Genomic DNA, 25826 nt, shown 5'->3' with positions numbered 1-25826 from the left:
CAAAAAAGCATGACAGGTCCTCTTAAATATGAGATCTGGGGGTCAAAAAGATCTCACATCTCATATTTAGACTAAAATGCAATAACAAAAATGTAAATGTTTTATGTCATGCAAGTGCAATTTGCAATGTTTGCTATTTTTACATTCAGCTGTCAGCGGGGAAATCCTGCTGACAGCTGATGACTCATCGGTTTTGAAGGAGGAGGCAGCCGGTTTCCCGGCCCGCTCCTTAGCAACCAGCTATATACAGTGGGCTAGATTCAAGTAGATTCAAATCTGCGCCGGCGTATCTTTACGGCGCTTCTCCAAGGCAGATACGTCGAAAAATTGGCTTCCTCCGCCGACGTATCTTGAATGCGGCGGCGTATGATTGTGTGCATTTTTACGCTGGCCGCTAGGGGCGATTCCGTTGTTTTCGGCGTAGAATATGCAAATGACCTAGATATGCCGATTCACAAACGTACGTGCGCAATTTTGTTACATCGTTTACGTTAGGCTTTTTCGGCGTAAGGTTACTCCTGCTATTAGGAGGCGCAGCCAATGTTAAGTATAGACGTCGTTCCCGCTTCGAAATTTGAATTTTTTACGTTGTTTGCGTAAGTCGTTCGCGAATAGGGCTGGATGTAATTTATGTTCACGTTGAAACCAATACGTCGTTGCGGCGTACTTGGGAGCAATGCACACTGGGATATGTACACAGACGGCACATGCGCCGTTCGTACAAAACGTCAATCACGTCAGGTCATCATAGATTAACATAAAACACGCCCCCCCTTCCACATTTGAATTACACGCGCTTACGCCGGCCCAATTTACGATACGCCGCCGCAACTTACGGAGCAAGTGCTTTGTGAATACTGCACTTGCTCCTGTAAGTTGCGGCAGCGTAGCGTAAATACGTTACGCTGCGTCGCCGTAACTATGCGCGCCCCTGCCTGAATCTAGCCCAGTGTTTTTAAAGGGCAAGAAAATGAAAAACACATCAAAATCGCATTACAAGCTCAACGCTTGCATTTCTGGTGTGACTTCATTGAAGTCTACAACACGCAAAACGTGGAAAAATAGGTCCCAACCATTTTCTAAAAATGCACTGGCTGCAAAACAGTTGTGAACGTGTACCACAGGAAACCATGTTAAATGGATTGTAGTGCATTTCTGCAAAACGCACTAAAACAACACATAGGTGTGAACGTAAGGTAAATACAGATGTAAAACGTGATGACCGGGTCTCTTTACTCTTCAGCCATTGCATGAATTTTACTGGGGACTGCATTATACATAACAGGTGCACTAATGACTACTGTTCGGGAACTGGACTGTGCTTGTCCCCAGCACTGTGTATGGCTGTACTGTGTATTGCAGCAGTGGGCAGGCACAACGTGCAGCACACGGAAACAGCTTTCACACACACTTCCCACACAGCTCAGGAGCCGCCCTGTTAATACACAGGGGCCTGCCCGGTCGCCCCACACAGGAGGTCACCCCTCAGATAAGGTAGGAGCACTGGGAGGTTTAGGCGGGGAACATATCCGGACGCCGTTACCATGGCAACACGAGGCGCTGCTTCTTTATAGGGCTTTAGCTGGGGAGCTTGTGCTGGGTCAGACAAACCTCCATTTATTACTAACAGACAGCTAACCTTTCACCTTCTGCTGTATAACTACATGTCCCAGCATGCCACTGACAACTAATGCTGCATGCTACTGTCTCCAAGCTTTGAATAAAAGGGTGATCTTGTCTGTGAAGTGTGTGGGTAGTTCTATCAATATTCTTGTCTGTCTTCTTTCTTCTCTCCCTGTGCAACCCAGACAGCCTTCCAGGAACAACTGTGCCTCCATCTTGGTTTTAGTGCTTGCTCTCCAGACACAGAGTTGGGACATGAGGAATGCTGTGTTGAAAGACTTGGTCATAGAAAGAAGACTTGGGGCTCATTAACACAGGCGCAGGGGCCCGTACAGTGCGGAGAGCATGCCTGTTTATGTGTGGAGATGGAGAGTCTGTATATACTCACCTGCCCCACCGAGTAGGACGGGTGTGTAACACCAGACACACACTGCGTTCAGGGCCACGCACCCACCTCTGCACACCTACCAATCTCAGATATGAGTATGAGTTTATTTACAACCACTCTGGCCCGGATTCAGAAAGGAGTTACAAAGGCGTATCTCCAGATATGCCGTTGTAACTCCGAATGCGAGCCATCGCATCTCGGCGCCTGAGTCATAGAATCAGATACGCCTCGATGTTGCCTAGATACGAGCGGCGTAAGTCTCCTACGCCGTCGTATCTTAGGCTGCATATTTACGCTGACTGCTAGGGGCGCTTCCGTAGATTTCTGCGTAGAATATGCAAATGAGATAGATACGCCAATTCAGAAACGTACGTTCGCCCGGCGCATTGATTTAAGTCATTTACGTAAGGCTTTTTCCGGCGTAAAGTTACCCCTGCTATATGAGGCGTAGCCAATGTTAAGTATGGACGCCGGGCCAGCGTTGAATTTTGCGTCGTTTGCGTAAGTCGTCGGTGAATAGGGCTGGGCGTAGGTTACGTTCACGTCGACTAAGCATTGAGCGGGCGTAATTTACTTTGAAAATTCGACGTGATACTGAGCATGCGCGCGCATGCGCCGTTCAAAAAGAGCGTAATTTACGTGGGGTCACGAAACATTTAAATACAACACGCCCCCTACCAGCCTAGTTTGAATTTAGCGGGCTTACGCCGTGTCAGATACACTACGCCGCCGTAACTTGGAGCGCAAGTTGTTTCTGAATACGGGACCTGCCGCTCTAAGTTACGGCGGCTTGTGTATCTGAGATACGCTACGCCCGCCTAAAGATAGGCAGATCTTTCTGAATCCGGGCCTCTGTCTCCACAGACCGCCTTCACGTTGCTCCAGACCCATAAACAGGTCTGCGCCTCACGCTGTATGGGCCTCTATACACGTATGACTGAGCCCTTAGGCTCCAGTCACACCTATGCAGGTTGCTTTTGAGCCTTTCTACAGTGCTTTTTGCTGTGCTTTTCATGTTTTCAGGCACATGTTTTTTATTTTTACATGGCCAATTTGTTGTTCGGCAGAATAAATAATGCAAAACGCGTCAAAAATGCACACCATGCTTTTCTGCAGCGTCTCCATTGAAGTCTATTGAAACAAAAAAGCAGCGTTTTGCATTTAAAAAAAAGTTCCTGACCTTTCCAAAAACGCAGAGACACAAAAATGCGTTGATGTGAACTTGTTCCATAGGAACCCATGTTTAAAAAAAATGTCCTACATTTCTGCAAAAGGCATGAAAAAAACGCATTAGTGTGAATGGAGCCTTAGGGCCCAGTGGCGGCTGGTGCTCAAAATCTTTGGGGGGGCGCAAACGAAAAATAAATAAAAAAAACAATTACAGCCTCACTGTGCCCATCAAATGCAGCCACTGTGCCCATCAAATGCAGCCACTGGGCCCATCAAATGCAGCCACTGGGCCCATCAATTGTCACCACTGTGCCATGCCATCAAACGCAGCTACTGTGCCATGCCATCAAACGCAGCCACTGTGCCATCAATTGTCTCCACTGTGCCATGCCATCAAACGCAGCCACTGTGCCATGCCATCAAACGCAGCCACTGTGCCATCAATTGTCACCACTGTGCCATGCCATAAAACGCATTCACTGTGCCATGCTATCAAACACAACCACTGTGCCATCAATTGTCACCACTGTGCCATTTCATCAAACACAGCCACTGTGCCATGCCATCGTCACCACTGTGCCATGCCATCAAACACAGCCACTGTGCCATCAATTGTCACCTCTGTGCCATGCCATCAAATGCAGCCACTGTGCCATCAATTGTCACCACTGTGCCATGCCATCAAACGCAGCCACTGTGCCATCAATTGTCACCACTGTGCAATGCCATCAAACGCAGCCACTGTGCCATGCCATCAAACGCAGCCACTGTGCCCATCAACTGTCGCCACTGTGCCAATTGTCGCCACTGTGCCCTTTAATTGTCACCACTGTGCCAATTGATGCCACTGTGCCCTTTAATTGTCGCCACTGTGTCCATTGTCGCCACTGTGCCCATTGATGCCGCTGTGCCCTGTAAAATGCCCCTCCCCCCGCCCGGCACTTACCTTTCTGGGGGTCAGCCATCCTCATTCCACGTCCCTCGATGTCTTCTCCCGCCCTCGATGACGCTTCAGCCAATCAGGTTACCAGTAACCAGAACCGGTGAACCTGATTGGCTGAGACGCCTGTCAGTCTTATCCAAGGAACGCAACCCCTGTACATCCCTTAGATAAGTTTCCGAAAGCCGAATACAGCCTGAGGGCTGTACTCGGAAAGCCTATCTGCTGGCTCTGATAGGCACTTCCACACAGCCAACCAGCTGCCGTTATTCAGGTGGCCAGCGCTCACCATCCGGCCATCTGAATAGTCGGCGGCAGCGACAACAATAACATAGATTCATGCAATGCATGTATCTATGTTATTGTAATCAGTGGCGGTGCGAGAGCCAGAGGGGGCGGCGCTCCGGGGGCCCTCTATAGACGCACTGCCACTGTTAGGGCCCCTTTACACGAGCCGGTGTGCATTACACTCCGTATAACCTGTACACACTGGTCAGCATTATATAGGGGAAGCGTGATGTTAAAAAATATTGCGATGTAACCTTTTTTTCATTTTAAATAGAGCAAGGTTTTTTTATTTATTTTTTGCCATCTATGTCCCATTGGGGTGCTTTCCCATCACTTCTTGTCCCACAGCCAAAGCAGGAAGTGAGAGGAAACCCCTGGTTGTTATTAGAACGAAGATTTACCCTCTTTTCCTGTTCTGGTAACCACCCAAAATTTGGGATTTTCTTTCACTTTTAGTAATAGGGGGCACAGACAGCACAGGGGTTCTTCTAATCCCTCTACATTGTAAACTGAAAAAAAGTGTTTTGCCTTTTAGTTATACTTTAACTTTATTTAACCCGTAGGATGTCATATGATGTTCTTAGGTTGAAGTAGAGATATTTGGATGATGGGTGCAGCTACAGGCAACTTTGCTTTCCGCTGGCAATTCCCTGTAATGTAAAATCCACCCCAGTGGCTATTCAGCTGCTGGATTGCTTTTACAGGCAGCGTGAGGGGACATCACCCCCCCCCCCTCCCTCCCTCCTTCCTTCGATGCATTTTATGTCTCTCCCCTGTGATCAGGAAGCCTGATTAAAGATCCAACGGTGCCGCCGGATTACCATCGAGCTAGCCATGGACCACCATCTTTATGACCCTGGGAGGTCACAATGTTGTTTCCGGCACTGGCAGATATAAACATTTTTTTCTGAAAGGCAGAGATCAATGTTTTTTTTTTTTAACCTCATGCTTTCCAGGGGTAGAGGAGAGATCTGGGGTCTTATTGACCCTAGATGTCCCCATAAAGAGGACCTGTCATGCCTTATTCCTATTAAAAGGGATGTTTACATTTCTTGTAATATGAATAAAAGTGATGAAATAATTAAAGAGGCAGTGTAAATAATAAAAAAGAATAAAATAAAAATGTAAAGTGCCCCCCCCCCCCCATCCGTGCGTGCTTGCACACAGAAACAAACACATACGTAGGCTGCGTCCTCATATGTAAATGGCGATCGAACCACACATATGAGCTTACGCCACAAATGTTAGAGCGAGAGCGCTAGTGTAGCCTATGGAGATTTTTAAGTACTGAAGTTTGACGCCATTCCACAAGTGTGCGTGGTTTCAAAGTGTGACATGTTAGGTATCAATTTACCCGCATAACATCATCTTTTTTTTTTTAAATCAAAACGACGTTTATTGAGTATAAAGGTAAAGAATTACAGACATATGAATAATCGGTGCAACATGCAAGGAAACAGTGTAATGTCAAGTACACAGACATAACGGACACATTGAGGGAAGAGCGGGCTACATATGTAGAGCAACATGTGGGGAGAGAACAAAGTTAGACCTATAGTCGGGAGCATCAGAAGGGCACCACGAGGAACCTTATTCATCAGGAGCAACACAGGTGGAAGCCTCCCCTAACCATCTATCCCAGACCTTATGGTATTTATTGGGGCAGCCCCTGTGAACATAGAGCAACTTTTTGAAGGGTAGGGTTGCATTGACAGCTCTGATCCATTGCTGCATTGTAGGGGGGGGGGGTCCCCTCATCCAAGTTCTAGCTATCTGAAGCCTAGCAAGGAATAACGTCTCTTGCAAAAAGGTATTGAGATATTTCTCTGCTTCAGACAGTGAGAGGAGCCCAAGCAAGCATTGGCGAGGGCTCAAGGACAGTGGTGATCCCATGCGGTCGTGAAGGAACCGGACCACCTGAGTCCAGAAACCTTGCACACAGGGGCATTCCCAGATGAGGTGGTAAAAGGAGGCGTTAGGATGGCCACAGCCCGGGCAGTTGGGGTTGCTACCTGGCTTAAACTTTGAGATGCGGTGTGGTGTCAGGTATGACCGATGCAGGATATATAGTTGAGTAAGGCGGTCTGAAAGTTTGGGAGAGACTAATCTGCAATTAATAAGGGCCTCTTCCCAGTCCTCCGTCGACACCACCCCCAGATCAGGCTCCCAACGGGACTTTACCTGCTGGAGAGTGGTAGTCGCCGAAGGCGCCAGTAGGTAGGAATACAATTGGGAAATCAGTCTCTTGGGGTCCGAGCCCAGAACGATGTCAACAGGCAGCGGGATCTCGAGCGTGGGGCGCATAACATCATCTTATCAAATTGAGGAAAATATTGAGTTTTTTAATTTTTTATTCATTAAAGTGTATTTTTTTTTAATAGCATTTGAAAAATTGCTTTGTAAATATCGTGTGACATAACAAATTGCAACTATTGGCATTTTATTCTCTAGGGTCTCTGCTAATATATATATATATATATATATATATATATATATATATTTGGGGGCTCTGAGTAATTTTATAGCAAAATAAATTATGATTTGATTTTTACATGTAGGAATGGAATGGCTCAGTATAGAAGTGGTTAAAATTACAAAAGAAAATGTTATTGACCATTCTGTGCTGCAGTGAATTGCGATGTGCTGTAGTGCAATAGGAAGGTCTTTATTTTTATGCACTGCGAAAACAGTTCAGAGCAGCATGTTGCAATGCACATGTATTGTGTGAGCAGGGTACATAGAGATCGGCTGCTTTCTATGAGCCCTTGTGCTGATTCATGCTGATTAAAGTAGCTCAACACACCTGGTGTGAAATGAGCTCTCAGACCCCATTTACACCTGTGTGTTCCGGGAACACACGCAGAAATGCAGGTCTCCACATGTGTTTCTGGAACGGTGTCATTAAGTGTTAATAGCACCCCTGTGTTGTCCTGCAGAATAAACGCGCATATGTGACTGGAAAATTACAGCTGATCCAGTAACCACTTGACCTCCCGAAGATTTACCCCCCCTCCTGACCAGGTCAGGACTGGGACCTTACAGCTGATCCAGTAATAAAGTATATAAACTTTACTTATTTGCTCATATTTGGTCTGTAAATATACCATTAAAGGAGAAGTCCTTTTGGCTATATTTCTCCAGTACTGAAGTTCCCAGGAGTGCAATTCGTTTGGCACTCCTGTGTCCCAGATTGAGCCGACAGCCGGCTAAGTTCTCTGTCAGCTCATGTCACTCAGCTGGTCGAATCTGGAGGGATTCTGGGCCAGATTCTCGTAGATCGCTGCATCTCTGCGGCGGCGTAACGTATCTCATTTATGTTACGCCGTCGCAAGTTTTACGGGCAAGTGCTTGATTCACAAAGCACTTGCCTGTAAAGTTGCGGCGGCGTAGCGTAAATCCCCCCGGCGCAAGCCCGCCTAATTCAAATGATCCGGGTAGGGGGCATGGATCATTTACTTTAGGCGCGTTCCCGCGCCGAACGTACTGCGCATGCGCCGTCCCTAAAATTTCCCGACGTGCATTGCGTTAAATGACGTTGCAAGGACGTCATTGGTTTTCGACGTGAACGTAAATGGCGTCCAGCCCTATTCACGGACGACTTAAACAAACAACGTAAATTTTCAAATTTCGACGCGGGAACGACGGCCATACTTAACATTGACTGCGCCTCATATACCCAGGGGCAACTTTACGCGTCGCAAATCTAACGTAAATGTTGTAACTTCACTGCGTCGACCACGCGTACGTTCGGGAATTCGCGTATTTTGCTAATTTGCATACTCGACTGGGAAAACGACGTCGGCGACACCTAGCGGCAAAAAAAAAAATTGCATTTAAGAGCCTTACGCCTGTCGGATCTAATGCTTATCTATGCGTAACTGATTCTATGAATCAGGCGCATAGATACGACGGGCGGACTCAGAGATACGCCGGCGTATCTCTTTTGAGAATCTGGCCCTCTGACTTTAGTGTCAGGATCCACCCAGATTCCTGGACAGGCAGCTAGCCACTGCAGGGAGTAATCTGCAGGGAGGATGATCCATCAGCCCCCCTCCACAGCCGAGCACTCCAATGAGCACTGGAGGGGAGAGCAGAGAGATGGTTGTCTGCTTACAGAATGCTGAGAATCAAGCAATCAGCAGTGTTTGATCGCTCAGTTCTCAGTGCAGAGCTGGCGGGTGATAGATGCAGCATCGGATCCAAGCTGCATCAGCTACCCAGGCGAGTATGAGGCTGGGTTCACACTAGTGCAAATTGGATGTGGGTTTCCCCTGCATCCAATTCGCATTACAGGAGACTGTGACCGTTTCTCAATGGAGCCGGTTGACATATCTCAATTGCGGCTGTGGAGCGAATTGCACAAGGGGTCCTGTGTGTCTTTGGTTTTGTTTCAGGTCTGAATTCAGGCAAAAATTAAGTCCTGATTCGTCCCTGAAACAGAGAACAGGGATGCACCGGCCCCTGCTGTCAGCCGCATGCGAATTAAGTGTGAACCCAGCCTAAGTGTGTTTTTCTGTAAAGTCCATACTTCTCTCTTTTTTTAATTGTCATACATACAGAGAAATAAACAATTTAATTAAAGTGGTTGTAAACCCCCCCCCCCCCCCAAAAAAACCAAAAAAACCTGCAAGACAAAGGCATAATGAGCTAGTATGACTAGCATTCTAGCTCATTATGCATTACTTACCTTAGATTGAAGCCCCGAAGCCGTCCTCGTCTCCCCCTACAGCCGCAGACATATCTCCAGGAGGTTACTTCCGAGTATCGCCGCTCAGGCGCTGTGATTGGCCGGAGCAGCGATGATGTCACTCCGCGCATGCGTGTGGGAGCCGTCAAAGCCGGCATTATTCATTCAGAAAACCGTCATTCTCAGTGCGCATGCGCCGTAGACAATGGTGCATTATTTTTGGCAAATAACTTCCAAACCGTGTAGGTTTAGGAGATATTGCAAACACTAGGGATGAGCTCCGGCGTGTTCGCACAGTCCACGTGCAGAGCCCGCCAAGAAGTCGGCACGGCGCTGCGCTGATCACAGGCAGGGAGACATTGTACCGATGCACGGCTGCAGAGATCGGGAAATGTCTCCCTGCCTGTGGTTAGCGCAGCGCCGACTTCCTGGCGGGCTCTGCACGCGGACTGTGCGAACACGCCGGAGCTCATCCCTAGCAAACACCCACAGGTAAGCCTTAATATAGACTTACCTGTAGGTGAAAGTTGTAATGGAGGGTTTACTTCCATTTTAATCCATCAATCATAGGAGTTCCAACAAATCCATTCAAAATCCAATTAACAGCATTAGCACTGATCACTATAAAAATGCCATAGGTCCCAAAAATGTGTCAAAAGTGTCCGAAGTGTCCGCCATAATGTCGCAGTACCGAGAAAAAAAATGCTGATCGCTGCCATTACTAGTAAAAAATAATAATAATAAAAATGCCATAAAAATATCCCCTATTTTGTAAACGCTATAACTTTTGCGCAAACCAATCAATAAACGCTTATTGCGATTTTTTTTTACGGAAAATATGTAGAAGAATACGTATCGGCCTAAACTGAGGAAAAAAATGTTTTTTTATATATTTTCGGGGGATATTTATTATAGCAAAAAGTAAAAAATATAATTTTTTTTCAAAATTGTCGCTCTATTCTTGTTTATAGCGCAAAAACTAAAAACCGCAGAGGTGATCAAATACCACCAAAAGAAAGCTCTATTTTGTGGGAAAAAAAGGACGCCAATTTTGTTTGGGAGCCACGTCGCACGACCGCGCAATTGTCAGTTAAAGCGACGCAGTGCCGAATCGCAAAAAGTGCTCTGGTCTTTGACCAGCAATATGGTCCGGGGGTTAAGTGGTTAAATGGATCTTGTAACATGATGTCAAGGGTTGCTGAATTGTTCCAGGATCAAAGAAACAACCACATTATAATACTGGCATACCACAGACTTCCCCTTTTCTTAACCACTTCAGCTCTTGTACCTGATTATGTACCAGGCCATGTTTTACATTTCCTCTGTGGCCTGCTTATGGAGCAATGCCTTTGTCATAACATGATGACATACATTGGAGGGAGTGACTCTGTGTGACAGGTGCTGCGTTTCTGTATGGATGCCGAGATCTCATCGCGCCTCCGCACTCCACTACAACAGGTACAGGAATCTGTCGCTCCCACCAACATTTGTCTTTTTTAGGCGTGACGGAATTCTAAAGAGCGCCTTAGGCATTCTTTCTAAATTCCCCTGACTTTTGTAGAATGGGTTGGGCTTTTGGTTTTCCTGTCGTGCAAAAGTTATTTGATTTTCGAAGTAATCTACAGACAAAATTAAAAACACTGAGGCTGGGTTCACATATGTGTGAATTGGATGCGAATTTCCTTGCATCCAATTCGCATGACGAGCGAGTGTGACCTGCTCTCAATGGAGCGAGTTCACACAGGACCGGGGCGGCCGCGGTCCAGATTGCAGAAAGGTCCGGTGCGTGTCTAGGTCCGGTTCCAGTTCAGGTGCGAATTCAGGCAAAAATCTGGTCCTGAATCGCACCTGAACTGGTGAACAGATACGCACCGAACCCCAGGCATGACCTGCTTGCACATATGTGAACCCGGCCTAAAAACAGGGGTTATTTTTTTCTATTTTGATAGTTTTTAAAAAGAATTTTTTTACTGTATAAAAAAAAAGTATACATTTTATTCTATATTTTGTCTGGTTTAAAATGACAGTACAATTAGGTTCTTGGTGCAAAGCATGGCAAAACTAAAAAGCCTTCGCATTTTTTTTCTTTTATGCCATATGCCAAAATGCCATAAAACTATCCCCGATTTTGTAAACCGCAGAGGTGATCAAATACCACCAAAAGAAAGCTCTATTTGTGGGAAAAAAACGCCAATTTTGTTTGGGAGCCACGTCGCACGACCGCGCAATTGTCAGTTAAAGCGACGCAGTGCCAAATCGCAAAAAGGGGCCAGGTCCTTTACCTGCATAATGGTCCGGGTCTTAAGTGGTTAAGGACCGAGCCTCTTTCTGAGATTTGGTGTTAAAACAGTTTTTTAAAACTTTTTGTCCCCTATGTGATAAATATATTTTTTTTTAATTAAGTTCCACCCAAGCACAAAAAAAAAATCCAACCCCCCCCCCAAAAAAAAATTAAGCCCCCCCTCCACCTCTATGCACATACGGACGAAAACGCATGCGTCGGGGGTGCCTAGGCATGAAAATTTGGTTTGTGATACGATGTGTACATGTTTACATATCTCCGTTGGGTATCCGTTTATTTGCCTTAATATTCACTTTAGTGTGTTTTTTTACAGAATGTTTTTGTGGTAAACCTTTGTGGTAATGTCGTGTGACATAAAACATTGGAATTGCCACGATTTTATTTTCTAGGGTGTCTGCTTTCAGAAAATATATCATGTTTTGGGGGTTTTAAAATGATTTTTGTGCAAAAAACACAAAAATGGCTCTGGCAGTGAAAAGATTAAGGCTCATTTCCGTTCCAAATATAAAGTTTGTGCTTATGGTAACCATCTGAGCCAGGCGGCAAGATATTCTTTGTAACTGAGCAAAAGATAAGAAAACAGGAAACGAAGGGGAAAGACAGCAAGAGCTAGAAACAGAAGAGAGAGAGAGAGAGAGCAGAAAAAGAAGAGGAGTCCCAGGGAGTACAGACGCATGGCTGTTAAAGTGACAGAAGAGCTCTATCAAACCGAGACGGCTGGGTATAGGCAATCCGGGGGTTACCATGCCCGGAGAAATTTCCTACGAGTGTCTGACAGCATGGCTGTTTTTCGTTGACCAGGATGACGTTCCTTTGGTTTTTGACAGCTTCAAAACGAAGAATTGGGGTTTTCCAAGCCCTTGCTGTGGACAATTTAGTTGCAGTAAAAAGGTGTAATGCCAAATGTCATTCTGTGTGAAGTAATTATTCATTTGGTTTGCAGAGAACCGCCTTTTATGGATTCTGTTTGAGGTCCGTAATCGGCAAAGTGCGTAAAGGGCAAAGGGCATACTCTCTGACCCAAAGTCTGCACACCTTCAGGAAAGACCACCAGATATGTGTCATCGTTCCCACATGTGAGTGTGAGCATCCTCGGAAACAATTTGGCGGGTATGCAGGGATAAAACGTGCAAGCCTAGCCGGTATGTAATATCATCTGTACAAAATCGCATATTCATTTTCTAAGATGAGCACTTGGATCAGGGGTAGGCAACCTTAACCACTTATTTTTTAAGTTTATTAAAAGTCAGCAGCTACAAAAAGTGTAGCTGCTGGCTTTTAATAAACTGACACTTACCTGCTCAGCGTTCCAGCGACGCGCCGGCCGGGGCTCCGCTCCTCTCCCCCCCTTCCCGGCATCTTCATTGTCACTGTGGGCACCCGGCCGTGGCGGCTTTCGGCTTCACGACCGGGCACCCACTGCGCATGCGTGAGCGGCACTGCGCGCGCGGCGCGCCCCGGCGCTGCACTGTTTGATTGGACAGGCGATCGCCTAGGACCTGTCACGTGTCCTAGGCGATCGCCTACAGGGAGGGGCTGCCAAAAGGCGATATGACGTATCGTCTTTGCAGCCCCTCGGCGGAAGGAGGAAGTGGGACAGGAAGTCCCCTTCTCCTGAAGCCCCCACCCCCCCCAAAAAAAATTACATGCCAAATGTGGCATGTAAGGGGGCGAGGAGTGGGTTAAGCGGAGGTCAATTTTTAGGGTGGAACTCCTCTTTAAGACCCGGACCAAAATGCAGGTAAAGTTTCGGCACTGCGTCGCTTTAACTGACAATTGCGCGGTCGTGCGATGTGGCTCCCAAACAAAATTGGCGTCCTTTTTTTCCCCACAAATAGAGCTTTTATTTGGTGGTATTTGATCACCTCTGCGGTTTTTATTTTTTGCGCTATAAACAAAAATAGAGCGACAATTTTGAAAAAAATTCAGTATTTTTTTACTTTTTGCTATAATAAATATCCCCCAAAAATATATAAAAAAAACATTTTTCTTCAGTTTAGGCTGATACGTATTCTTCTAGCTATTTTTGGTAAAAAAAAATTGCAATAAGCGTTTATCGATTGGTTTGCGCAAAATTTGTAGCGTTTACAAAATAGGGATAGGTTTATTGCATTTTTATTCATTTTTTACTACTAATGGCGGCGATCAGCGATTTTTTTTTTGTGACTGCGACATTATGGCGGACACATCGGACAATTTTGACACATTTTTGGGACCAGCAAAAAATGCTATAAAAATGCACTGATTACTGTGAAAATGACAATTGCAGTTTGGGAGTTAACCACTAGGGGGCGCTGAAGGGGTTAAGTGTGACCTCATATGTGTTTCTAACTGTAGGGGGGCTGGGCTGGACATGTGACGTCATTGATCGTCTTTCCCTATATTAGGGAACAGACGATCAATTAAAGCACCACAGTGAAGAACGGGGAAGATGTGTTTACACACAGCTCTCCCCGTTCTTCAGCTCCGGGGACCGATCGCGGGACTCCGGCGGCGATCGGGTCCGCGCGTCCCGCGGCCGTGGTCATGGAGCTTTAGACCGGGTCACGCACCTGCGACCCACGGCTGGGCACTTAAAGAGGACGTACAGGTACGTGCTTGTGCCCAGCCGTGCCATTCTGCCGATGTATATGTGCAGGAGGCGGTCCTTAAGTGGTTAAAGAGGTGGAGATCTAGCTGAACAACATGGGAGAACGTAAAGATATGGGGTTTTACCACCCCTCAAACTACAAATCTAAACAAACCCTTACTTTTCTGAGTGCCCTATAAGGCTGCATCTGCAAATTTCCTGGGTTACCTGCACTTTGCCATAGACTTCTATTATATCCTCCAGGTGTGGTGCACTTTCTGAAAGCTCACCAAAACTCCCGCATTCAGGAATTTTGGTGCGCTTTCAGAAAGTGCACCACACCTGGAGGATATAAAGAAGTCTATGACTAAGTAAAGCAAACCTGCAGGTACCCTGCACTGCACCGGTGGTGTGGGCAAACCGTAGCACATCAATGTGAAAGCAGCCCTATACTATTATGCAGTGTATTGCACCACACTGACCTGAAGATCTCTTTTCTGCTGTTGGCACCACTCCACCTCTTATCCCGCCTAGCGGTCCGTAGAGTGCAGTTGGTATCACTCTGCATGGGACATGAGCCAGCACTACAGCGGAGGCATCGGCTTATGCGGCGCTTGCTTCCTACTACAGCTCCAACTTTACAAGTAGTCCCTCTGAATTGCACTCTGTTTGATAATCTGGGATGGCGGGTCAGCAAGCCCAGACCGAGATCCACCAGTCACCTGCCTGTGATCTACTGGTAGATCACGATCTACAGGTTGCTGACCCCCCGACTTAGATAATGTCATGGTTATGATCTGCCAGTCCTCCTTGTGTTCAGGCCTCATGCACACAGGGCGTTAAAAAAAATTGGGCTGCAAAGCCAGTACCGATGCCAGGAAAAAGTGGCTGTAAAAACGAGCTTGAATTGTTTTGCATTGGCGTTAATGCGCGTCTAGCTGCGTTAGCGTTTAGCAGTGTTTCTCTGCCCTTTTCTGTTTTCCACTCCCAAATCCAACTACTACAGCTTAAAAGTGCTTGACACGACCTAATGTTGTATACAGCGTTAACACGCGTTTAGCTGCGTCAGGCGTTTTTACAGCTATAACGCTGCTGCTCCAGGACGCACTGGCCATGTGTTTTTTTTGCAGCTTGAAAACACCTGCCACTTACAGCTCTTAAAAGCCTTTGTGTGCATGGACACCTAGAATAACATGGAGAGGCGTTTTTAAGCTGTAAAAAAAAAAAAAAAACGCCTGACGCCCCTAGGAGCAGCTGTAAAAATGTCCTGTGTGCATGAAGCCTTTGCCTGTGCCATTCCATTTTATTACATATAACTTAGTTTCTGAAATTTGTTTTGGTTTCTTTTAGGGTTGTCCCGATACCACTTTTTTATGACCAAGTACAAGTACCGATACTTTTTTTTCATGTACTCCCCGATACCGATTGCCGATACTTTTTTTAATGCCAAGTGATGGCACTAACTGGGCACTGATAGGTGGCACCTATGAGCACTGGCACTGACAGGTGGCACTAATGGCACTGATAGGCGGCAGTTATGGGCACTGATGGCACTGACAGGTGTCTGGCACTGATAGGCAGCAGTTATGGGCACTGATAGGTGGCTGGCACTGTTAGATGGCACTAATAGGCGGCACTTATGGGCACTGCTGGCACTGACAGGTGGCTGGCACTTATGCAACTGTGATAGTGTGTACTGTGTACAACTGTGTACTAGTGACAGTATTCATTCAGCGTTGTTCACATAATCTATTTTACTTGCCGAGGGCTGCTATGATGTCCGTCCTGCTCTCCGCCCATCTCAGCTCGCTCTGCGCCCACTCTTAGCACACTCTCCGCCCCTCTTAGCAGTTAGCACGATCTCAGCTAGCTCTCCGCCCCTTCTCAGCCCGCTCGTCACCTAAAAAAAAAAGCATCGACAGAAGCATCGGGAACATTTGCGCAAGTACAAGTACTCGCGCAAATGCTCAGTATTGGTCCCGATACTGATACTAGTATCGGTATCGGGACAACCCTAGTTTCTTTGTATGTATGGATTGTATGGGTTGTCATGTCAATAGCACCTTTAGAGCCGGTTCACACAGGGGCGACCTGTCAGGCGACTCAGCCGCCTGACAAGTCGCGGTCCGCTCTATTCAATGGAACCGTTCTAATAGGAGTGACGCAAGTCGCTCCGACTTAGAAAAAGGTTCCTGTATGACTTTGGGGGCGACTCGAGGCGACTTGCATTGACTTCAATACAGAAGTCATTTTGCAAGTTGCCTCTCAAGTCGCCTTGAGATCGCCTTGCCGAGTCGCCCCCAAAGTCGTACCGCCTGTGTGTGAACCGGCTCTTATGCCGCGTACACATGTCTGTTTTTCGGGTTCTAAAAAATTAAGTTTTTAAGGTTCTAGAAAAAACTACGTTTTCATTAAAACGGCCTTGCCTACACACGATCGTGGAAAACAAAATGCTCTAGCAAAGCGTGGTGACGTACAACGGCATTATAGGGGAAGTTCCATTCAGATGGTGCCACCCTTTGGGCTGCTTTAGCTGATTTTGTGTTAGTAAAAGACGATTTGCGCTTTTCTGTCTGTTACAGTGTGATGAATGTGCTTACTCCATTACGAACGCTAGTTTTACCAGAACGAGCGCTCCCATCTCATAACTTGCTTCTGAGCATGCACGTTTTTTTCACGTTGTTAAAGCCCACACACGATCATTTTTTTTACAACATTAAAAACGACAACATTAAAAACGTAGTGAAAAAAATAGAGCAGGTTTGAAAAAAAATGTGCCCATTTTTTAGATCGTGAAAAATGCTCCGGAGCCCACACACGATCGTTTTTAATGACATAAAAAAATGATCGGTCCAAACCGATGGTTAGTACATAAAGCATCGGTTCAAAACCCGCGCATGCTCAGAATCAAGTCGACGCATGCTTGGAAGCATTGAACTTCGTTTTATCCAGCACGTCGTGTGTTTGACGTCACCGCGTTCTGACACGATCGGTTTTTGGAACGATGGTGTGTACGCACATCAGACCATCAGGCCACTTCAGCGGTGAACCGATGGAAATGGCCCGTCGGACCATTCTCATCGGTTTGGAACGACCGTGTGTACGCGGCCTCACTTGTGAGTTTAGGTCCATTCTTATTATAGTAAATGGATACATACTTATACGTTATTGATTAAATGATTTTTTTTCTGCTGAGAATGTTTGCGACACTAAGAGCTGAAGAGGTCCAGCACGCAGCGCCGGCCGGCTCCCCATCCTGTTTTCAAAGCTTTTGTGCTGTTCAGCTGTACAGGGGGTTTTGTTCTGTGTGAATGCAAAGCAGACATCACTGTGATTGTGCTGGATGTCTATAATGTTCTTTCTGGCAAAGCACAATTACATTTAGTTCCAGCTTTATGATGAGCTTACCCTATCCATGAGAGCTCAGTCTTATTGGTGTTTTCATTTGTGTGATCTATCATTTTATTGGGTGTTAAATACATACCAGCCCCGTGTGTGTTTAATAAATTAAAATAAATGTACGCCAATAAGATAAACATTATTTAAATGATATAAACAAATGATTGTAATGCTCAATATAATATACGTGAATTAAAATTGTCCACAAATAATCATACAGTGGAACCTCGGATTACGAGCATAATCCGTTCCAGGAGAATGCTTGTAAACCAAAGTACTTGGATATCAAAGCGAGTTTCCCCATTAAAGTCAATGGCCCAGATTCAGGTAGATCCGCACAATATTTGCGTGGGCAAAGGGCAACGATTTTTGCTCTGCCCCCACGCAAATATTTCGATTTGCCCGCGATTCACGGAGCAGTAGCTCCGTAAATTGCGCGGGCGCTATGCTAATTAGCCCGGCGTAAGGGCGCCTAATGTAAATGATCCCGCCGGGGGCGGGAATCATTTAAATTAGGCGCGCTCCCGCACTGAGCGAACAGCGCATGCTCCGTCGGGAAACTTTCCCGACGTGCATTGCGTCAAATGACGTCGCAAGGACGTCATTTGCTTCTAAGTGAACGTGAATGGCGTCCAGCGCCATTCACGAATCACTTACGTAAACGACGTGAAATTTAAATTTCACGAGCGTGAAGGGCAGCTATACTTTAGCATTGGCTGCCCCTACTATTAGCAGGAGCAGCCTTGCGCTAAAGTCGCCGTACGGAAACTCCGTACCTTGTGTGCGCAGGGCCCGCGCAACTTTTGTGAATCGGTGGTAGTATGCAATTTGCATACTATACGCCGATCACAATGGCCGCGCCCCCTAGCGGCCAACGCAAGAATGCAGCCTGAGATATGAAGGCATAAGGAGGCTTATGTCTGTCATATCCTAGGTTGCGGTCAGCGTAGCGATGTTCCTGAATCAGGGGCATTCGCTACGCGGGAGCAAAACAGCTATTGCGCCGCGCAACCTATGGTTGCGCGGGCGCAATAGCTTCTTGAATCTGGGCCACTGGAAACAAAAATAATTTGTTCTGCATTGTCTTCAATGGCATGCATTACCGCATGCAGCCAGAGGTGGGGGGGGGGGCACCGGAGAGCCTCGGAAACAGGCAGGCCCGAGGACAGCTCGGCTGACCTCGGAAACTGAATATTTCTGCGTTTTTCCGAACGGCGACCCAAACGGCTCCGGCACCCCCCCACCTTGAGAGAGAGAGAGATTTTGTGGACACTAATTATAATTCATGTATATTTCACTAGCGCTGCAATCATTTGTTTATATTCTCTGGGGGTGTGTGTGGGGGCCTTATTTCCACTTGTTTTAAAATGTGGTATTTGACCTTAGTTTTTTTAAGCACTTTAAATGCCAATCACAGCAGCTCTTTCTAAGGCTGCATTCACACCTGAGCGTATCGTTTACGGTCGTTTTTTCTGGCGTTTTGTCGCGCGTATTCACATACAGCGTCGTCTGACGTTTTTGAACTTCAACGTTTTTTATTTTAGCCAATAGGAAAAATGATCACTTGTTGCTATGTTTGTAGATTTTTTTTATCTTCTGCCTGGGTGAAATGTTCTATTGATTTAAGCGACAAAACGCCCGTAGAAACGCTCATTGTTGCGCTAGACGATTGAATCGAGCGTTTCCATTACTTTCTATGGGAATACAAACGTTCTAAAACGCCCAAATCCGTCCAATCGAACCATCTCCATAGAGAATAATGTATTTTTTCCCCTCTAGCGTTTTGGAGCTTCACGCTTCAGGTGACAAAACGCTCAGGTGTGAATGCGGCTTAAGTAAAATCCGTTTGTTACAGTCCTGTACACACTGTTGTTTTTGCTTTGCTTCAGAATTTATAGCCCATGTGAAGCCTCGTACACACGACCGAGAAACTCGACGGGCGAAACACATCGTTTTGCTCGTCGAGTTCCTTGTTAGGCTGTCGAGGATCTCGGCGAGCCAAATTTCTCCATTGCCATCGAGGAAAAAGAAGACATGCTCTCTTTTTGGCTCGACAAGATCCTCGACAGTTTCCTCGTCGAAAAGTGTACACACGACCGGTTTCCTCTGCAAATAAAAACAAAACAGCAAGTTTCTTGCTGGTTTTTGCCGAGAAACTCTGTCGTGTGTACGAGGCCTCACCCTTCATCCTGGTTTGCAGCATCTCTGTGGCCTCATTTAGACTTGCTTTGTTGTCTGAAGTGTTATACGCTTTTGGGTCACTTTTCTGGCCGCAATAGACAGACGGTGAGGCGGTGTTGCGTTTCCTCACTGTCTGCGTTAACCCCCTAATTATCGGACAATCATTGTAGCATAATTTACTTGAATGCACAACAGGGGCTATAAATCCTGCCACGTCTGTGAAGCATTACATTGCGACCACGGCATGTGTACACCCCTGGCCGCTGTGTGAGCAGCAGCAGGGTGGGCGGTTAAGCAGTGGCAAAAATGTGGCTTTACTGACATGGGGATTTACTGAGGCGGGAAACTGACAAACTGGAGGTCTGCTGAGTGGAGGTACTAATAAGCCAGGAAAATGATGAGCAGGGGTTCTACTGAGCCATCAAATACACCAAAAATAAAAATGATCAAATACTACACCTACACCTAAACATGTCTCAGATCTGACAACTTCCTCATCATCACTTCTCATTTGACATCACTTCCCCTGGAGGGAGCATGAATGGACTACGAGCATACTAATCATTACTCTTGCGGCTCATTCAAGCTACAAGTCCATCCTCTTCAGTGGAATATGAGACTTGTAGTTTTCTTATTCACAGATTCCTGTGAATGAATGACGCAGCTGTGTTGGTGGAGCCTTGCACAGCTGTACTGTTTTCAAACAGTGACACGAGGATCCCCTGCACACTATCAAAGAGAGGGGGCAGCTCTGCAGCATGTTACTCCATAAATATGGGTGTAACATGTAACATGCTCCAGAAGGTGAACTTATCCATTTAAAACAGAAAACTAACACACACAGGGGGTATGCCAAGCTTCATTAAAGCTTCAAAAAAGCATCAGAAAATCATCAAACATGCATGTTAAAGCAGTAGGCACTTTGATGTGTGTTACTAAACAATGGAGGTCTAAATGAGACTTAAAGCGGAGTTCCACCCTAAAGTGGAATTTCCGCTCATCGGATAAAACCCTACCCCCTTTTGGTTGGGGGAGGGTGTACAGAATACCAGAAAATAACAGGTATCCTTCCCCACTTCCGGGAGTTCGGCCACGGTCGTGATGGCACCGTGGGGCTCCCTCCTCCCCTGGCCGTCGGGCTAATTGGAGAGAGGAGCGGGGCCTCGCGCATGCGCAGTAGGGTTCCCAGCGTGAAGCCGAAAGGCTACACTGCCGGGTTTCCTTACCCGCAATGGCGTCGGCAGCACCTGACAGCTGGTGGGAAACATCAGCTGCGGTGCCGACATCGAGGGACACCTGGACAGGTAAGTCTCCATTTATTAAAAGCCAGCAGCTGCAGTATGTGTAGCTGCTGGCTTTTAATTCTTTATTTATTTTTTTGCCCGGAACACCCCTTTAAAGAGGCTTTCCATGTTAATTGGTGGGGGTGTACCTTGACAGATAGTTCTCAGGCTACCATTGTTTACAATGGCTTGATTTTCTTAGATCTTCTTTGGAGACCAGTTGCTTTTGAATGAATTTCCAAGTCTGGTTTGTATCTGCACAACACAAACTGCTTAGAAAGCCAGTACATTTCTAAAGGTGGCCTCTCTTTTCTGAAGAAAGCCAGGCAACATGGTGAAGTGTGGTGGTAGGCCCATCTGCTGCTTGTCACATACGTGGTGGAGGCCAAGCTGACGAGGGGGCTTTTTATGTATCTCCCGGTGACCGGTAATGTGAGGGATGCCACAAATTCTAGTGTTGTAGGCAGTACCGGATCTGTGTTTGTCGGGTGTGTGGATGAAACAACTCTAGACCACCGGGCAGGAACCAAAGGCAAGAATACCGTGATACCAGAGCAGGTGACAGGAGCATAGCCAAGGTAGTAGCCGAGGTGGGTAACAGCCGGGCAGTGAGGTACCAAATCAGAAAGCAGAAACAGCGTTGAGGATACAAGCCAAGGTTAGTGACAGCCGGGCAGCAGAGGTACAAGACAGAAGGCACTAGGCAGAGTTCAATAGGCAGGCCAAGGTCAACAGATAGTTCAGAGGCAGATCAGAAGGCAAGCTCGATCTTAAACAGGAAGGCAGAATTAGCAGGTCAGGTGGAACGTAATTACACACTAGCTGACAAGCACTCAGCAATGTCTCTCTGCAGGGCTGCAGTCTGTATAGAGCAGGGGTGGGCAATTATTTTTTCGATGGGGCCACATGAGAAACTAAAAATATTTTGGAGGGCCGGGCCAAAAGGCTAAACTCAATACTGCATAAAATCAATTGTATTTCTTTATAAAAAGCAGTAAATATCATTGTTGGACAACTGGTACGAGTACTTGTTATAGTTAAACAATGAAAAAGTGAGGTTGCCTTACAAGAAAAAAATGTTAATTTATTAAACAAAATTTCCCAAAACAATGAACATTTTTCACTATTTGTGACTCGTATTAGTGAAAATTTCCAATCACGTTCACTCAAACACATTTTGAGTTTCATTTACTGTTGGAAAGAGGTTCTTAGAATTCTCAAGACATAATGCAAAGACACTCCAAATCTTAAAGGGGTAGTCAACTGGAAAATATTTATTTTCAACTGGTGACAGAAAGTTAGACGGATTTGTAAATTACTTCTATTAAAAAATCTTAATCCTTCCAGAAGAGGGAGGGAGAGAGGGAGGGGAGAGAGGGAGGGGAGAGAGGGAGGGGAGGGAGGGGAGAGAGAGGGAGGGAGGGGAGAGAGAGGGAGGGGGGGGGGAGGGAGAGAGAGGGAGGGAGGGGGGGAGGGAGAGAGAGGGAGGGGGGGGGAGGGAGAGAGACAAGGGGAGGGAGGGGGGAGGGAGAGAGAGGGAGGTAGAGGGGGAGGGGGGAGAGAGAGAGGGGGAGGGAGAGAGGGAGGGGGAGAGAGACAAGGGGAGGGAGGGGGAGAGACATGTTTGTTATACACACAGGCTGTGCTTCTACTTTGCAGTGCCTTACACAGTTGTGCATCATTGCTCATTAAAAACATTTTATCTCAGTGGTTTCCTAACACAGAACTCCAAGCTTAGGGGACCCTGGGGTCTACTTTGAGTATATTACTCCTAATATAGAGTTAATAAACTGAGAGGGACAATACACAATAAACTGTTTTTTATTTATATATGTACTTGTAATGAAGTGTGTTTATGGCTTTTAAAATACACTTGGGAGCGGAGAATTGCCAGTGGGAGGTGTGAGCAGCAGCAGGACAGGGCAGACACAACCTGTGTACTTTGATTACATTTTTTTGGACATGTGTACTATGCCCAGTATCCTCAACTAGTTAAAATCTCACAATGTAAATTTTACATTGTGGGATTTTTTTAACTAGTTGAGGATACTGGGCATAGTACACATGTCCAAAAAAAAAATTACCAACTATATATAGAAACAAGGGGCTTTAAAAGATGAGCACACGTTGATAAGATTCTGAATTGTTTTTTTTCTTTTCGTTCATGGTGATTGCAGGATCTATGTTAAGCAATGATCAGATGGATTTACATTGTAAATCCATCTGATCATTGCTTAACATATATCCTGCAATCACCATGAACGAAAAGAAAAAAAACAATCAATACAGTCCCTTCCCTGCTGAAAGAGGGCACAATCCTGCCGATCTTGAAAAAACCTAATTTGGATCCTATGGACCCAACTCACCGCCGTCCCATAACAGGTCTAAATGCTCTGTCCAAGATAATGGAGAAAGTGGTGGTAAAACAGCTGCAACAGCATCTGGATACCCACAACCTACTGGATCCATTTCAATCCGGGTTCCGTCCCGGACACGGGACAGAAACGGCCTTACTGAAAATATGGGACGATGCGCTCGAGGCCGCAGACGAAGGAGAATCGTGTCTCCTGGTTCTGCTGGACCTAAGCGCAGCCTTCGACACAGTAGACCATAAATTGCTACTGAGACGACTAGCAGAAGTCGCCGGAGTCACAGAAGATGCTTTACCATGGTTCTCCTCCTTTCTCGGAAACCGATCACAAACAGTGAAACTGGGATCTTTCACGTCAGAAAAACGCACGGTGCCATGTGGGGTCCCCCAAGGATCCCCCCTATCACCGGTGCTGTTTAATATCTATCTTCGTCCTCTCTTTGATATTATCAGTAGCCAAAAACTACTCTATCACTCTTATGCAGACGATACGCAGCTGTATTTTCGCATCTGCCACAAAAAGCATCATCATCTCAGATTAGAGAATTGTCTCTCTTCAATAGAAAACTGGATGACTAAGAGTTATCTTAAACTCAATAGCGCGAAAACAGAACTCTTTATGTTTGATGCCAGTCGAAAGAGTCAACTGGCAACAAACTGGACACCATCGCCCATTCTGGGACAAATCATCTCCCCTAGCTCCAAAGTCAAAAGTCTAGGAGTCACGTTTGACACCTTCATGACAATGGACGCACAAATAGGGTCAGTAGTCAGCGGGGCGCACCATTTGATGCGCCTACTACGCAGACTTATTCCATTTATCCCCAAAGAAGACGTAGCAGTCGTGGTGGGAACAATCGTGAATTCCAGACTGGACTATGCAAATGCCCTTTACCTCGGGCTCCCCAAGTACCAAATCGCTCGTCTTCAAGTCGTACAGAATACGGCCGCAAGACTGGTGACTGGGAAAAAATCTTGGGAATCAATCTCACCTTCATTGAGATCCCTTCACTGGTTGCCAGTGAAAGACAGAATTGCATTCAAAGCACTCTGCTTGACACATAAGTGCATCCATGGGAAGGCTCCAAGATATCTATGCGACAAGATCAAACCGCACAATTGCAACCGCATTCTGCGATCCACCGACCAAAATCTGGTCATGGTTCCAAAAACCAAATACAAGTCCAAAGGAGAAAGAAGGTTTGCTTTCCAGGGCCCCAGGCTTTGGAATGCTTTACCAACCAGCATTCGGTTGGAGCAAAACCACCTGTCTTTCAGAAGGCAGATCAAAACCCTGCTATTCTGATGGCATGAGACACTAACAACCAGCGCCCAGAGGCGATTCAGTTCGCATGTGCCGCGCTATATAAGTTTTTCATTCATTCATTCATTCAACTGATTTCACTAACCTGCAAGTGACAGCTCGCAGACTATATTCTCTTTCCTGCACCTAGGAGGGCCAGTCACTGCTCCCATCCACGCCGCATGGACCGCTCCTCACAGGTGCGCGGAAAGAAGTTGACGTCATCTGACGCAACGTCAGCTCCCTGTCTGCGCCAGCACGTACGGCTCAAGCTGTACTCTGCCCACGGCCTGCCCCCCTCCCACCTCCCCACTAGCTGCTGACCGGCCCAGCCACTCATTATACAGGAGGAGACGTTGCGCCCGGTGGCCATCCACTACAATGCTGTTGCTAGCGATCCGCCCGGGGGCCGGATTAAAAGGTCCGCCGGGCCGTAGTTTGCCCAGCCCTGGTATAGACCCTTTGGCGCCTATACCAGTGCCGAGTATGAATGCATGCTTGCTCACATTCTGTAAGCTGCTAACGCATGTTTGGCAGTCACTTTGATTAGGGAAGTACTACATCTAGAAGTAGCTCACTCCAATGCCTCTCATGTGGCAGTACTTGGTGATTGGCGCAGTGCTGTCCCATAAAGAGCGTTCCTGTGTACGCTGTTGACTAGCCTTGGCAGCCAAATGTAGCAACGGCGGAGCAAAAGATGGTATGTACTGCGGGGGAGAGCATAATTAATGTGACCCTGTCTTGTGAAAAGTGTGGGGGCTGCCATTGCTGGGCTCCTTCTGAAAATGCTAGATGCCTGGCTGTGTCTGACTTTAGTACTTTTGAGTCAGAAACCTAGAGCAAACATGCTGCAAGGCTCACTTTACACTAGCCCAGCTCCAAAGTCACGCGACTTTCTGTGCAACTTTGGAGTCCAACATTGATGTGACTTTTTACACTTTGTACGTTATTCTCTCAGAAGATTGAACCTGGTGTTTTGCTTTGCATGGGGCAATCGCAGGTTCACTGTAAAGTAAATTGGATTGGCTGTCTGGCTTGATTGCATTAGCAGATCACAGATTATTTTCACTTTTAATTGGTGTTTTCTTTTTAAGAGAAGCTTGGTTGGATGTGAAGGCAATGTTTCATACTTCGCATGAAGTGTCTCTTCTTGTTATGTTTATGGCTTGCTCTCTGACCTAAAGGGGTCGTAAGGGTAAAAAAAATTCCCCCTAAATAGCTTCCTTTACCTTAGTGCGGTCCTCCTTCACTTACCTCATCCTTCCATTTTGCTTTTAAATGTCCTTATTTCTTCTGAGAAATCCTCACTTCCTGTTCTTCTG

The 25826-nt window shown here is 46.4% G+C and overlaps 1 protein-coding gene across 3 annotated transcripts in view; it reads left to right on the top strand.

The window, feature by feature from the left end:
- The window catches only part of PLA2G7 (phospholipase A2 group VII), a 112330-nt gene that overhangs the window by 13693 nt on the left and 72811 nt on the right, over positions 1 to 25826 (top strand). For 2 of the 3 annotated variants that reach the window (XM_040348461.1, XM_040348463.1), the window contains exon 1: positions 1279 to 1494. The exons of the other annotated variant lie outside the window; for it this stretch is intronic. In XM_040348461.1, the coding sequence (XP_040204395.1) occupies positions 1294 to 1494 (201 nt within the window). In that variant the 5' untranslated portion in view covers positions 1279 to 1293. Of the gene's footprint in view, positions 1 to 1278; positions 1495 to 25826 lie in introns of those variants that run through there. 3 annotated transcript variants of the gene reach the window in all.

Source organism: Rana temporaria, chromosome 4 (assembly GCF_905171775.1).
Source record: "Rana temporaria chromosome 4, aRanTem1.1, whole genome shotgun sequence".
NCBI lineage: Eukaryota > Metazoa > Chordata > Amphibia > Anura > Ranidae > Rana > Rana temporaria.
The sequence above is the reverse complement of the archived record's forward strand: the minus strand, read 5'-3'. Positions and strand labels throughout refer to the sequence as shown.